This window comes from Branchiostoma belcheri, unplaced genomic scaffold (assembly GCF_001625305.1).
Source record: "Branchiostoma belcheri isolate BF01 breed outbred unplaced genomic scaffold, Haploidv18h27 scaffold189, whole genome shotgun sequence".
NCBI classification, from domain to species: Eukaryota; Metazoa; Chordata; class Leptocardii; order Amphioxiformes; family Branchiostomatidae; genus Branchiostoma; species Branchiostoma belcheri.
The window spans coordinates 251,431-268,012 of record NW_017803368.1 but is presented as its reverse complement, the minus strand read 5'-3'; the positions used below and the strand labels follow the sequence as shown (position 1 = coordinate 268,012).

The following is a 16,582-nucleotide window of genomic DNA, read 5'->3' as shown; positions in this document are numbered from 1 at the left end:
TTATCTTGAAAATCAACAGTTTGCATTAATATTATGCAATTAAAAGTCCCAACCAATAATGTAAGGGATAGCGATCCAACTGTTGTCACTTCATACTATAGTTATATCAATGTAAAGCATTGTTCAACCTTGTATTTCTCCTTCTTTCCCTGCCGTGAAATGTGGTGAAGTCATGCTGAATTTGTTCCAAAGCAGATGTCGGCCTTTCTAGTTATGATTACCTTTTAATTTAAACGTGTTGTGTGTTTTGCTGTCTTTTATATCATACTTTTCGTTCCCGCAAACTGCACCCACCTTGGAAATGTGACCCTAGCATTACATAGCCCACACTGTTGCTGTCCATATCATGCTACAAAATGTACATGCTTTATTTGGCCAAAAATATTGTAGAGCGTCCTAGTACTTACGCTGTCCACAGTGAGGCCCGACGAATCCTCCTGGACAGCTACACTTGGATCCACCACAGGTCCCACCGTTAAAGCATCTTCTGGTGCAAAAGCCTATACCAACACCACCAATACCTGATCCACCTGTATTGGAAGGAAGTGCACGATATCTTCCTCACTGTAAGGAATATGGGCAGTGACTTGTGACAACTTACGCTGTCCACAAGGTCTCTTCTTCCGCAGCGGCACAGGTGTAGTACCGGTACTTCCCACCCAGATATAACTACAGACCACTGACATGTGTTTCTGTCCTCTATGTAAGGCCAGACCAGATCATTTTGTTGGTTCACGGATTCATTTTTTTCTGAATTGCAAAAAAAAATCAGACTGTTTATCAAGTCCAAAATGCTCATATTTTGGGTCCAACAATTAAAGGAAGTCCTTTCTCTTCAGAGTTGTTACAGTTTTTCCCTCTATCAGTTTCGTATCTTTTCTGATAAAAATCCGATAACCAAGAAATCAATTTGGTGTGGCCTAATACAAGTAAGTGTGTGTGACCTCCCTCGAGCTGTGATGCCACTCGGGAAAGGTCCAACAACTTACGTTGTCCACAGTGAGCCCCGGTAAAGCCAGAGGGACATCGGCAACGGTTTCCAAAACATGTGGCACCATTTAAACACCGCAATGTACAAACCGACGTGATACTCCACCCTTCTCCAACTGAAAGCAGGAAAAGTGACAAATTTTACAATTTCAGATAATCATGCTTGTTTGCTTGTTTGTTTATTGTTTGTTTGTTTGTTTGTTGCATGATGGCTTTGGCATGTTGTCAATGTAGCAAATCCTTAATGCAAAGCTTGCTTGCAATGGATTTTGATGATTTTATTGCTTTTTGGAAGCGAATGTCAGGACTGAGCGATATTTATTGATGCATACGAAGCGAAATAATGTCAATGCAAACATAGCATCATCTAGGCTACAATGGTACCAATAGTGGTTCAAACCATGCATTAAAAATCATTGGTGTTTTCTGTAAAAATGTTAGAATAATGGTATTTGCACCTACAAACATCTCAGCGAGATTTGTATTTTTCGTGTGGGTTGTAACATTACTAAATGAATGAAAGACCTTTATTGTACATTTATGCCACAACAAGCTAGGTCATGAATAAATTACGTCACATGCTAATGTTTACTGCTACCTACCGAATCCGCCACTATTACAATTTCAACTTCTTCTCGCTTCTTAAAAGGCAGTTGTAGATGTATGAACACATGGAGCTAACAATACAAGGTTTGTCTAATTCCACAATGAATAAGAATTTTTCTGTTCTATCTAAATTTCGAAAATTGGGAAACTTATCTTGAATACAATGTTAAGAGGATATTTAATTTCTATACAATGTGCAGTCAACAATAACATGACATTCATCCTAAATTTTATCAAATCCATTCTAAGTACAGGTAGTATTCGTATAGGAGCCATCTGAAACAGTTTGATTGATATCTGTCAAAAACATACAAGCTACATTAGTTTTCTCCAAGGCTCCGTTTACGTCTGGATGTAAACACTGGGTCTTGAGAAAACACAGTCTTCTGGAACAACTCGCGGCATTTTTCTCTTTCTGACAGGCGTTCACCGGGGTTTGAACCAGGCTCCGACTGATTAATAGTAGTCTGTTTTCTCTCCTCTCGGCCGGAGTTTAGCCGTAAAGCCTCGGTCACAACCCGCCGTACGTACTTTTTGTCCGTACGTTTTTTGGCAGGCTACGTCTGCTACGTTTTTTTCTGAAAACGTGGGGGAGGAGTGGCATCGACGCACGTCACTCACACGGTTTCGCAAGGTGTAAGAGTGTGGTCTGCACGCCACGTCTGGCCGTGAGCGGTTGCGTGCATCGTACGTTGCGCAAGTGGTGAGTTGTACGTGCTTACAACGTACGATCTCTGTGCGATTGCAACTTTACCGTAAGGAGGCCGTACTCACACGTGCGTCTTTCGTGCGGTAAGTACGGAGCACGCGTGTCGCTCGTACTCGCACGCACGGGTGGTGAATCCGCAGACCGCACGCAGAAAAAGTTTTACATGCACTTAAAGTTCTATGGCGTGTCTGCGTGCTCCCAAATCCGTAGGATTCCGTACGGAGGCAGTACTCACCACGCACGGATGCCCTGCGTTTGCCCACGTTTTTGCACGTAGACAGCACGCAGAAGCACGTACGGCGGGTTGTGACCGAAGCTTAATAGTCTGGTAGCAAGGCGGCCATGAATGTCACTAAAGCACTATTGAGTTAATTTTAAGCTAACCAATGATAACCGACAGCTTTTCTTTACAACATTCAAGAACAGTGAAGCTTACTGTCATCCAGTCAATTTCGGGGAAGCAAAACAAAACAAAAATGTTCTGGATGAGGAAATCTGTCTGATAGCCATTTGATAGCTCATTTTGGTGGTCATCGTTTCACACTTTGAAGTGTTTGAAATAGCCCAGAAACAAGTACGCGAAGAGTCCCTTTATTTTTTTAGTGGCGCCAAAAATAGCTAGAAAAATCCTACGATACAAAACTAGCAACCTTTACCCGGGATAGTGTTATTCAACTTACTACTGTAACATTAAAAGAATGACCTGAAATTTGACTTTGAAAATCCAGTTTTACTGCCCTGAAATATACGGTGAAGTACGTCGATGAAGGTTAGACATCGGTGAAGTACACTGCTCAAATTCTCCTACACAGCTGGGCCGTGCCAGTTTTAAATAGAACGGGCCGTCAGCTGACAAAGATCAACACGTCCAGTTGATCCAACAAATTGGCCATTACGGAGGTCATCTATCAGCCAAGTCTGACGTGATATCGACTTTAGCAGGAGTCTTATGGAAATGTCAGATTGCGAAAACGCTGATGCGTCGGACATGATCAGTTCTGATAAAGAAGGCTGAAAAAGAATCTGCCAATATTGCAGTTTGGGCAAAAAAAGAAGACAAGGTACATTTTACTTTAGATTCTCCTTTGTATGCTACGTTTGATCATTTGATTAATCTGTTTTATTTTGTTTAATTTTTATTGTATTCCATGTTGTCCAATGTGTATGTTCTGTTGGGCTACCTTGGAAATCAGTCTTTCAGAGACTGAAGGTACCACCCAACTGTTTTTTTAAGATCAATAAATAAATAAATAAATAAATGATAGCGAGAGAAGCATATTCTCTATTATGTTTTAAATTTTCCCAATTTGGGTATTTGAATAGTACAGAGAAGTTCATATTCCCTGCAGCCTTCGATAAAACAATTCTACCTAATCATACATCCACCTACATGTATACGCAAGAAGCGAGAGGAAGTCGAAAGTACGTATGTATACTAGACGTTTATATATACATCTGTATACATTGTATACGGCTGTTAAAATGTGACTCGTGCTTTAGCCCAGTGGGGCAAAAAATGCACAATAAAGGTCTTCATTCACTTATTCATTAAAAGGTTTTTGTAGGTATCGTTTTGCTGTTTCCTTGCAATCGCGTTGCTTTTATATAATTCACTAATTGTGACCTTCCTAATACGGCACTACCACGTGGGACCACACAGATATTTTCGGCGTCTATCTCAGAAAAGGACCGGAAAGAAGTTCTCAAACAGTTGACTTGTACTAGGACACCTAAACATCATTAAAGTCGTGGTCTAGAGCCGAGTTGTCTTAATTATTCTCACTTTTACACAGTGAGACACTCAAGAACGTTCGTTGATTGAGAAATAACATTTTGTGTATTATAATATAAAACGAGCTCAATGGTGTGTAAATACTAACGCAATTCAGACTTTTGTCTGCTATGTTTGTATTGAAAATAAAGTTTCAAAGTTTCAACATTTCGTTTCTTCTATAGTTCCCGGAATAGTCTGTCTGCACTGTAGTTGAATCGATCTGAACGATACTACAGATATTTTATATCAAACTACATAGAGGGTACCATATTGAGACACGGATTGTAGCTTTGGATGAGTTATATAGTGACTAGTGAAATCCACAATACTCCCCCCAAGATGAGATAAAGCTAATGTTGGCAACTATGCCAGATTCCAGGTGTCATCTTCTCATGGACTGTTGCTGGGGTCAGTCCCACTTAACAATTTTTTTTACAGAGTACAATAGAGTCTACAGTGGGGTAGGACGTCCGTCCAGTTTGGAAATGCTCCTCATCTGTCTCCTCTTCAACCGTCATAAGGCCACACCGACTTAATTTTATGGATGACATCCGCGCGCGCATTGATTTGCACCTGTTCTAAAAAATCACATCCTCCTAGGCTCTGGCCTGGCTCCATGGTAGTTAGCGACATTACGGAGCCAGTGGTAAATCTGGAGGACGGCACCCAGGCTGCCGAAGCTCCACGACGGCAAGATCTCAGTACATACGCACAGTGCCGATTCATAAATTCCGCAAAAAGCCAGCATGTGCCGGCTTGTCGTATACGTCACTATGTACTGCCGCAAATTCAAAATACCAGCTTTGTATTCCTGTGGTTTAGTAGCATCTTTATTTTTGGCCGGAATTTTTTTTATTCGCCCGCGCGCACTAGTTTTGGGGTCTTCAGAGGATGTCATCCATAAAATTAAATCGGTGTGGCCTAAGCGAAGGGAAACACATTGCTACGTTTCCTCTTCTTCCGTTCCAAACACTGACCTCTGACCTGGCCAATGACCTGTTTGTTGATGTCTCTGACCATGGTAACTGGTGTTGGGTGTGTTGCATAATGATGTTGCAATTTTATAGCAGGAGGGATTTATACTGCTGTCTGACCATATATATGAAAGTATTTGAGTAAGAATTAACAGAGCAGACCATATGCGAAGGTAAACAGTATGCATTTGCTTTGCAAATGTTACTTTGTTTACCTTTCTCGCGGCCCCGAAGCAGCGAGACAAAACGAAAACAACCAAACATTTTTGTTAACGATGGCATCATGGCAGTTAGAAACGCAGGTCAACAGTTATGTATGGATAAATTACTTCCAGCAAATGGCATACAAGAGGTCAAGTGACGGATGCTCAACAGACGGGTGTATAATTATAAAAACGAGTGTTGTATTGTTTGTATCATTCTTGTCCAAGAACGTTCATATGCGAAATCATTATCTTCAATTATTAGATGCAGACATTCAGACATGTTGGGAACACCTTTGGATGTGGCAAAAAAACCAACTGATATAACTTAACATAATCGTCTAATATTATCGCTTCCTTTGATACATCTTTCAAGAATATATGTTGGATGCATGAATTAACCTCAACGTTTAGAATCAACCCAAATCAAATTTGTTCTTTTCAGAATCTAAATAAATTCACTCTCTTCCATCTGTCTTTTTTGTCACTGTTCTGTTACGGACGCCAATTACAACATGGCAAAGTTGCTGTTGTCCTTGTTTAACGTCTATTATCTCGCTAGACGTGGTCTCTTGGTGCTGGGTTACACTAGGTAGAAGTTCTTGCTGTTGTTTTTGCTTGCTTAGGCCACACCAAGTAAATTTTATGGATGACGTCCACGCGCGCATTGATTTTGGCCTATTCCTAGAAACAAAAACAAGAAATTCCGCTTACTGTAACTATGACCAAAGAGTCACGACAGTGCCACAAATCGTTAGATTGACGTGAAACCCGTAACGCGAAATGGGTAAAGAGCACATGCTTGCTTTGTTTCTGCAGGCCTGCAAAAATGTGAAAGAAACAGGACAGGACGACAACTGCTGTTCCACCTGATTGATTGCTGTTTTGATGATGAATAAAAGACTTCTTGCTTGTTTCACTGTGTCACCTCATTCAATTTGTGTCCTAACATTTGTCGTCTCTTAGTATATTTCTAATCTAGGCATCTTGTTTTTTAGGGCCTTTCTTGTTTTTTTTCGTCCCTCTCGCATTATATATAGGGTCTCCAAAGGACGCCATCCATAAAATTTACTTGGTGTGGCCTTATATCAGTTGGCAAAGAAATTACAGCTCAATGCACTTGACTTAGAGACGACAGAATTAGCTGGGACAAGGAAGCCCGTCTGGGTCAGTGCCCCGGGTGCACGGCGGGGCGCTGCCCATGGTGCCTTTGATCGTGCACGGTGGTTCTATATTTTAGTAAACGTGGACAGAAAGAGGTCAGGCAGTCCGGTGATGGTATTATTCACGACTTCTGGACGACTTCAGCTGAAGACGCGTAAATACCTCCAGTCAGAGGACTTACCGCATAGGTGTTTATTTTTCATGCCCGTAGCCAGGGGTGTTCGGGGTGTTCGGAAGAACCCCCCCACAAGGCTCAAAGGTCCACTTTTTATGTAAAGGTCCAAGATTTTTCTTGAAAAGATGGACTGGAATCGTAGAACAACTGCTCCCTTTGTCATTGAATAAAAATTTATCTCTGATTTTTTTCTTGGAAATCCTCTCAAAAATGCACGAAATGCCATTTTAGAGAGGTTCATTTGTCAAAATTTTCCGGGGGAGCATGCCCCGGACCCCCCTACGAACCTCGCGCATTCGGCGCTCTCCTCTACGGCGCTCGAGGTCCCTTCAAGCAGTGGGAAGAACCCCCCCCCCCTCAAAATCCTGGCATCGGTGTTTATTTTTGTACGAACTTCCACAGTGTCAGTTGATAATCTCCTGGATACACTGCGGAGAAGAGGCTAATTTAAACTTGAGACAGGTCAACAGTGTAGTTCGCAGGGAGAGAAGAGTACAGGCCCTACCAACCGTGACCGAGGAGGAGACAGGATTCCTGGCGGGACTAACCTCCGGTGACCTCTCGTGTGTAAATACATCTGTCTGCTGTATCAGTTGATTGTGCCCTGCTTTCAGAAAAGGAAGTACTTGGGATTTCTGGGAATCTTTGTTTCCAGCATGCAGAGTTCCGTGGAGACCGAGTGTAGACAACTGATACTGGATAGCACAGCAGAGGTGGGATACTTGCCAACTTTTTTGGAGAGTACATGATCAATTCAAAAAATCACCATGAAGGCCTATCTATATTATCTACATCCGGAAATCTTTTACTAGCTCCTTACAGTTAGAAAAGAAATTTGCATACTTGCCGAAAATGGAATTGTTCAAACATATGATGACATCCAAGCGCTATGATATAATTGAAAAACTATGTAAATTTGTTCATACATGTTTCAAAAAGAGAGATGAGATCCTGTAGTTAGATCCTATAGATAGAGAAATAGCATACGAGTGTAACAATTGCTTCTTCTATTCTTGTTACCAAGTTATTTAACTTAAGTGCATTTGGCCCGTGTAGGGCGTGAACATGCAATAAAGTTCATTGTCATTGTCATTATTTCCTATAAGGCGTTTTAGCAAAATAAAGCAGAGCAGGGTAGTAAGAAAATAACAATAATGATGGACACAATCTTCCAGGTTGCTTATTTGATTAGATGACTGACATGTCCCGTTGTGTGGAGCCGATCACACCAGAGGGCATTCCACCGAAGGTGTTCCAAAGGCTCACGGGTGACTCGCTCCAGATCACCCGTGAAAAGGTAAGCCCAGCCCATTCGCAGCCCTAGCCTACCGAGTCGCAGACTTGTGGGTCGGCGGCGTAATTTTTTTTCGGGAAGCGAGGCGACTTATGCAGGGGAGCAGCGGTTTTTGCTAGCCTCCTGTGTAGGCTCCGGGCGGGCGGGAATTTTGATACAGCGTTTTGTAGAATTGATAACGCGTTCTTTTAGATAGCAGGCCATCCTACAACCAGCCACCGAGAGAAGGTTGCATTTCGCCCACCTTCTCTAGGCGGCTAGGCCGGCTATTGCTGTATCAAAATTCCCATCCGCCCGGAGCCTGTACAAGAGGCTAGGTTTTTGCCGGCATGCCCAAAAATTGGCCGGTGATAAAATCTCTCCTCCGCCTCCCAAGGTGGCAAAACCGTCCTTCCCCGAAAAAAACGTAACGCCGCCGCCCACAAGTCTGCGAAGGAGGCTAGCACAGCCCAGTCCTATGAATGAATGACGACCTTTATTGCACATTTTTGCCACACTGGGCTAAGTACAGGTCAAAACAAAACATAATGGAGAAATATATACAAAATAAAACTAACTATCATTACATAAATTCGACTTCTCGCTTTTCAGTTATGGTAGAGATAAATGAACAGATATGTTTATCGATGGAAGGCTTGTCAAGTCGCATCAGGAATATGAATTTTTCTACAGTGCTCAAGTGTATGAAATAAGGAAATAGGTTTTGTACAAGCCTATACAGATCACTTCTCTCTTTACTATATAATCTACATTCTATAACAAAGTGACATTCGTCCTCTATTCTATTCAGATTACAACATTTACATAACCTTTGTTCCAGAGGGGTGCGGGTATGTCTTCCAGTTTCAATTTGTAGTTTGTGACTGCTTATCCTTAATCTTGTGACTGCATTTCTGATTTTTACATTTTCATTATGTAGGTATTTTTCTTCATTGTATGTAGTTTTAAACAGTCTATACGATCTTAATTTATTTTTGGCAGCTCCACCTTTGTTGTCATTGTGCATTTCTTTTAGAAAAGTTTGGAAATATATGTCTTTTAACCGTTGGCCAATAGAATTAACAATTTGGAAAGTATTTGTAGTATGTAAAGTTTGAAAATGCCATAGGGAAGCAAACCCGCACTCTTCTAAGGACTTACGCACTCCTGTCGCCCAACATTTAACTCCAGATTTCTCTAAATCCAGTTGGCAGGAGAAAGCGTCTGCTTGAAAGCTGTCTGCTGGCACGTTATGGCAAAGTCTGAGAAAATATCTAATTGCGTTCAGGGAGGCCTCCACTCGCATGGGGTATCTCCCTAATTCCGCTCTTGCTGCTATGCTACAAGATGATCTCGGAACACGTAGAGATTGTTTACAAAATTTCAAGTGAATTGATTCGATCGGACAGGAATGAGAATTTTTGAACGCACCCCAAATTTCAGAGCCTTAGAGGATAATGGGTTTGACGCACGTGTCAAATAGTTTGTTTCTAATAGAAATGGGTGCATCGGCTTTTTCTATTGATTGGTTGATTCCGAACAAAGCTTTTAGACCCTTTCTGTAAAGGTGTTTGTGGTTTGCCTTAAAAGTGCCGGCAGAGTTTACAACAATACCTAAGTAACAGTAGGACGTAACTAATTCAATAGGTTTTTTTTTATATGTAAAATAACAGTCTTTTGGTAGACGATATGATGGACAGGCCTCACAGCTGCCACAGGGCAGTCATCAGCTGGAACTAATGATGTCCATCACGTAAATGTTACGGTACACTTGACGGGCACGTTACGATTTATCTACTGTCTGAGATAACTGCTGGAAGCTAGTAGTACTGAACGAGGGTGACCCACTTCACTTCTTTTTTCTCGCGATAAGAAAATAGACGTAACACACGTGTCACACAATCCCCAGATCCTAAGTATTTCCTAATGATGTATTATATAACATGTTGGCAGCACTCCATTTGACGAAAGTTCTCGCTCATTGAGCACTGGCACCAGACGTTTCAGCTCTGCATGCCTAGCTTTTCATACAAAATAGTAACGATGACCCTGTATCAGCTAGGTCATTCCGAAACGGCAACTATATCATTTATTGAGTTTGGAAGCATCGGGGTTTGGATTGTGATGTTGTAAATAAAGAAATGATTAGGCCACAGCAAGTAATTTTTATGGATGACATCGACGCGCGCATTAATTTTTGCCTGATTTTGGGGGAAAAAAGTTTTGTTGCCTTCTGACAGTGGTCAACATGCCGAAAATGGGCCAAGATGTCTGTTGCCATGCCTGAAGGTGGATGGCAGATAACTATGACGAGAGGAGACAAGAAAAGGCTCTGATTTAATGTTTTGTCTCTTACTGATATGTGATGATGGCTGTGTATATGTGATGTTCCCACCGAATAAAAGCCATTCGTACAATGATTGAGTCAAAATTTTATAATGTAGGAACCTTGTTTTTTTGGCCCGCCTTGTTTTTTTTTCGCCCGCTCGCATTAGATTTGGAGTCTGCAGAGGATGTCATCCATAAAATTTACTTGCTGTGGCCTTAGGGCAAAGGTCTCGTACTTGGAGAAGACATAGCTTCTCCTCACCAAGCAATGAGAGAACACTGATGTATCGATAGAAAAGAGAACCAATTTCCATTCGTTGGAATGTACTCCACACTATAGTTTTGAACGAATGCCCAAGACAATGTAAAGGAGGTCATTTCCAGACGCCCTTGACTTTCAAGCCTTGGGGCGAGGTATTCAAGGTACGAATTTTTTTGCCATGTGAGGCCAAAGATCATAGCTATCCTAGAGTTCTCCTGGGTTGACACGGAGAGGCTAAAAACGTCCTACTTAATACCCCAATTCTCCCACGGTGCTCTCACGGCGACCTGAAATTGGCCAGAGCGCGGAGAGAGCGCCAAGGTCACGATGAGGGCGCCATGAGCGCCATGAGCGCCGTCACCTCGGCGATGTTATTCACCAATTTCACACTTCCCATAATGCCTAGTAAAGGTCACGGATATGACGTAAGGCCAACCCCCTCCCTCTTCCTCGATGTAATATTTCCAACAAGTTCTATTGAAAAACTGGTCAACAATATTGTTTTGAATTACTTATCTAGTATAAAGCGCATGCCACAATTGCATTTTTGTTGGAATTAGAGAAAATGACGTACCTTCTATCGTTCTACCTTCTACCGAAGACTCTCCTAGTCGCACGGTCGCATTACGTATATCATGGAGGACCTCCATGCGTATATTAGAACGATAGAAAGTACGTCATTTTCTCTAATTCCAACAAAAATGCAATTATGGCATGCGCTTTATACAAGAGAAATAATTCAAAACAATAGTTGACCTGTTTGTCGATAGAACTTGTTGGAAATATTACATCGAGGAAGGGGGAGGGGGGTGATCTACGTCATATCCGTGACTTTTACTAGGCATTATGGGAAGTGTGAAATTGGTGAATGGGGGCCCAAAGGAAAGTAAGAAGTCGCATTAACCTACAGGAAATGGCCTCTGCCAATCATGATAAAGTTAACACACACATCTTTGAGTCTAGAACGTTCTGTAGGTCAGGTTATTATGTAGGTCCTCGAGCTTACTTAAATAGCGAGAAGAAAACAAACATTGGACGCCACATTTAGCTTTGATATTCCATGGATTAAAGCTGCATTATGTAACATAAGGACGATACAAAAAGTATATTTTCTGGTTGAAATCATCCCTACCACAATGTAAATAAGTACCATTCAGGACTTGGAAGTGAAAAAAAATGACGTCGCCTTACGTGTGTGTTTAAAAGCTGCTGTCAGCCATGTTTGTTTACATTCTGGTAGTTTTAGCGCCAACTATAAATGTCAGAGTTGTGAGATAATTGCACAAATATGTTGAAACGTTGAAGTAAATTACTATCACAAGAAGATTTCTATTTTTTGGTGCGAAATGTTACATAAGGCCACAGCAAGTAAATGTTATGGATGACATCCTCCGCAGACTCCAAATCTAATACGAGCGGGCGAAAAAAACAAGGCGGGCCGAAAAAAACAAGGTTCTTACAATTTAAAATTTTGACTCAATCATTGTACAAATGATTTTGATTCAGTGGGAACATCACATATACACAGCCAGCATCACATATCACTGCATCAAAGTAAGAAATAAAACATTAAATCAGAGCCTTTTCTTGTCTCCTCTCTTCATAGCTATCTGCCATCCACCTTCCGGCATGGCAACAGGCATCTTTCCACATTTCGGGCATGTTAACCACTGTCAGATGGCAAGAAAATTCTGTTTTTTTTCAAATCAGGCGAAATTAATGCGCGCGCCGATGTCATCCATAAAAATTACTTGCTGTAGCCTAATGCCCCTTAAGGTGTCCTCCCTGGCTAATTAGGCATTTTAACTTTCCATCGTTTTCTCACTAAGAAATTTAGAAAGAACTTTAGTTGTACTGAATATTGATACCTGGGTACAAAAGGGTTATGAATATGATTTTTGGACCATATGGATGACGTCATCACATTTTATTGCCCCCAAATCTTTAAAGTTATAATATAGCACTTTGGTACAAGTAACTGAAATAAAAATATGATTTTCATGTGCATAAAGGCTACTAACCTCCTGAACATGCCGGTCCAGTCTTGCCGCCAGGACAGGTACAGGAGTTGGGTCTGGAACAGTAGCCCTCCCCACATGTGTTCTTACAGATAGCTGAGATGAAAGACGGAAAGCAATCCGACGATTTAAGTTACATAACAAACACGTGGAGCGCGAAGTTGAAAAGGGTCGTGCAAGGGAAACGTCAGACTCATATGGCCACACGAGAAGAAACGGGGCCGCAGAGATGGTCATGTATAAATAAACATTTGTCACTACGCTCACTGACAGCTCGGCAACGTTTCGTACGAGCACCTCTATCAGTTTATTACCTTCGCCAAGAATTGGAGAAGGTTATGTTTTCGTGTCCGTGTGTCTGTCTGTGTGTCTGTGTGTCAACAGCATAACTCGAGAAAGCTTAGATGGATTATCTTGATATTTGGTAGGTGGGTAGGTCTTGATGAGAGCTCGAACTGATTAGATTTTGGGCCCCCTGGCGGCTTGTCATGGTACTGCAGCTGAACTTCCGGTTTTGGCCCCCTAGTTGCTTGCTTTAGAACTGCAGGGGGGTTTAAAGGACAAATGTTTAAAGGAGGATAACTCAAGAACCGATGGATGGATCATCATGATTTTTGGTATGTAGGTAGCTTGAGTAATGCTTGACATAATGATATTACAATTATGCAAATATGGATGTAATTTGCATAATGAATGAGGAAATTCTATTAATCAGCTGCATTCCATGATAGGAAGTTCAAGCTTGCGACATATGATATTAACAACGAGAGAAACACAGGCAGATATCGATTATGCAAATGAAGACTTAATTTGCATAATTAATGAGAAAATGTTATAATTGCATAGTGGTAACTGTCTGGAATTTTATACTTGGGGTGTTTGAAGTTTAGTGAAGGTGAACATAATTTAACATAACTTATTCAAATAAGCACCTCATTTGCATAATATATGAGGAAATGCTATAATGGCATTCTTTGTTAAAATAAGACTGTTGGTGGAGATTATGATCAACAGATATAATTCATGCAATTGCGGATCCTATTTGCATAATCAGGGGGATTAATACATTGTATATAAGTTATTCATAAAAGCTAACATCATTTGGCGAAGGTATGAGATCGTGGAACTCTAGTTCAATTGTGAAGTTGGATAGGACGTTAAATAGAAGTCCCGTATTTGGGGAGAGCCCCCCACCCCACCCTCACCACCAATCTTAAAAGAACCCACCACACCTTTCGAAAAAGATTAGGGGCATGCCCCGGTGGCCCAAACATTACGCCGTCCATGTTTTTTTTACTATATTTACCATATTTTAATTAATCGATTATGTAATGCAATATCTTTTAACTGATGATATGTTGCCTATTAACAGTACTGTGTTTTTATAATTGGCAAAATTGTACAATCAACGCAATTCAGTCTAATTCTAAGGACTGCCAAGTTCATGAATAAAGTTTGAATGAATTAAAATGAATTAAACATTACTATCTGAAAGTTGGCGATTCACTTCGGACTCCAGAAAGAATAGTATGGAATTTATAAAAATGGGGATCCTAAACAAATAACAAAAAACACAATGTACACATCATGTGAATGATGCTGTTTTGATCCTTTTTGAGCCTCACACTATTAGCCTGTCCCGCGTTGTATCACCCGCCAAGTCAACCTCAAAGATATATCTGTAGCTGACACCAACGTAAATGTTTTCTTTCGAGCGGGACAAAACGGAAAACCAAAATGGAAAGTTCATCCTACGCTTTTATACCACCAGCTGTGGGGAGATATAACACGTTCCCACTATGCCGATTGCGGACAGAATACCTGAAATGTCTCTGCGGTAGAATGTTGGTGAGGGGGCGAGGGTACAGACCAAACATAATGAACTCCGACAACTGGGTTGCCGTCTGGGAGCGCGGCTCGGGCGCACTCAAAATCGCCTGCTATGTTTTCGATCGGAAGTGGCTGGCACTGGTTTAGCACGCCATCCGAAATGTGAGCCTATCTCGCTTCCTCTACATATTGAAGTGATTTCTAGTCGACATGTTTAGCAACGGCGAGTCCTTCTCACCAGCCAGACATACCAGAAAGGAACAATGGGATTTGTTTTAAAAACGTAATTCATATAAGGGCAACTACTAATCACATTTTTGTCTGTATTATCTAACTTTATAAAACACTTCAAATCAAGGTACCATCAAATTTAGGCCACACCAATTTAATTTGTTGGTTCTCGGATTCGCCTCTTCAATTTTTTCTGATTTGCAAAAAAAAAAAAAAATTCTGGTTCAGCATCAACTGAAAAATACTCATATTTTGCCCCCAACAGTTGAGGATGGTCCTTTTCTTCCTAGTTCCTACAATTTTTCCATCTGTCAATGCAGTGGTTTGATTAAAAGTTCAAAATTCATTGTTTAAATTTTAACCCAGCCTTTTGTGTTGACTTCATGGCTCCTATCAAAGCATTTGGGGCTATAATAGGATGGCTAGACCTGTTTTATTTTTTTTCGCCCTGTCGCTTCATATTTTTTCTGAAAAAATCCGAGAACCAACAAATTAGATTGGTGTGGCCTAAGGTACATGTACACAGTGTTTCCTAACTATCAAGTGTCAACATTTTGCTACTTTTGTCTACAACATTTTGAGGATAACGTTCATGTCAAATTATGTCTAGGTGAATTCGGACTGTATTACGACTGCTTGCGAGGGTCAACATACGTTGACGAGGCATTCAGGGAGAATACAAAACACTAACCACACACTATCAGTATCCAGTTAGCCTCTAGCAAGCTTCGGGAGGCGACTGGAAAGAGTAGAAATTGGCCGACAAACTGTAGTCTCTACAGGACCAACTCCTGTGGAATTTTACGTAACGTGTTATCTCTCTATTTTGGCCAATTTTTTATTCTTTCTAGTCGCCTCCCGAAGCCTGGTAGAGGCTACTATCCAGGTTACTATCCAGAAACTGTGTAAGCCCGTACTGTTAAACAAACGATTGCATGCATGTGACTAGAGATCTAGAGATGCACTGAGAGAAGGCGGATGGATACTCACGGACTATGCACTGGTTCCCGCTGGGCAGCGTTCTCCAGCCGGGGCAGCAGTACGACTGGAACCGCGAGCCGCACACATTCGGACTGCAGAATAATAAGACAAGAACGTCAGCAAACCGAACACTTTAATACAATTCACCATTTTCCTGATATTGATTTGATTTTTTTTATTTTATTAGTTTGCACATAAACAAAATAGACAATAATAATACAAAACAAGGATAAAACAGGTGCAGAAGGAGGGCAGAAGCATGGAACAAGGCCCTCCTCCTCTAAACTATACAAAATTAAATATAATCAATAAATGGAAATAATACAATAGAAAATGGAAATAATACAATAAGGATAATCAAATAATGTACGGTACAAATTAATGACAATGAAATAAGATAATATAAGTTATAAATACAGTGCAATAATGATAATGAAAATAATTGGTATGAGTTAAAATAAGAGAAAAACACTAAATGAAACTACTACAGGGAGCTAGGTTCGTTTATCAGATGGTTTTTCAAAGCTTGTTTGAATGAGAGAAGAGACAAGGTAGGATTCTTTAAGGCTGGAGTTAGTTCATTCCATAAGGTGACACCTTTGTACCTAACCGACATTTGGGCAAGGGAAGCTTTTACTAGGGGGATATGAAAATCGGAACGTTTGCGAGTTTGATAGTTGTGAATCTGAGAACGAAAATTAAAAAAATCATCAAATGTATCCGGGTGTTTATGGTTTATATATTGGGCTACGAAAAGTACAATTTGAAATCTGTTCATGTCATAAATATCTGATATTCCAACGACTCTCGCCGTCACGTAGGTTGGTGATCGAGTTGATAAACGCGTGGAGAGGAGATCTCTGTTTCAAGAAACACACTCAAAAACTGCATCTCTGGAACATCAGAATCTTCTCGAAGGCTATGGCTCTTTTGTTTTCTTTTGGAACTGTTGTAAAGTCGTTCATTTTTGTGAATCCGTTCATGGCTGGTTTCTGCTTCATTTCTGAAAAAGTTCTTATTAATATTTTCCTAGAAGCAGAGAACATAAATATGCCATAACTTGG

At 40.9% G+C, this 16,582-nt stretch overlaps 1 protein-coding gene across 5 annotated transcripts in view; it reads right to left on the bottom strand.

Moving 5' to 3' along the window:
• Nucleotides 1-16,582, bottom strand: part of LOC109467720 (fibrillin-2-like) — a 162,390-nt gene that overhangs the window by 124,937 nt on the left and 20,871 nt on the right. For all 5 annotated transcript variants that reach the window (XM_019765768.1, XM_019765767.1, XM_019765766.1 and 2 more), the window contains exons 3-5: nt 15,528-15,610; nt 12,480-12,572; nt 408-530 (exon numbers count right to left, since the gene is read on the bottom strand). In XM_019765768.1, the coding sequence (XP_019621327.1) occupies nt 408-530; nt 12,480-12,572; nt 15,528-15,610 (299 nt within the window). The remainder of the gene's footprint in view (nt 1-407; nt 531-12,479; nt 12,573-15,527; nt 15,611-16,582) is intronic.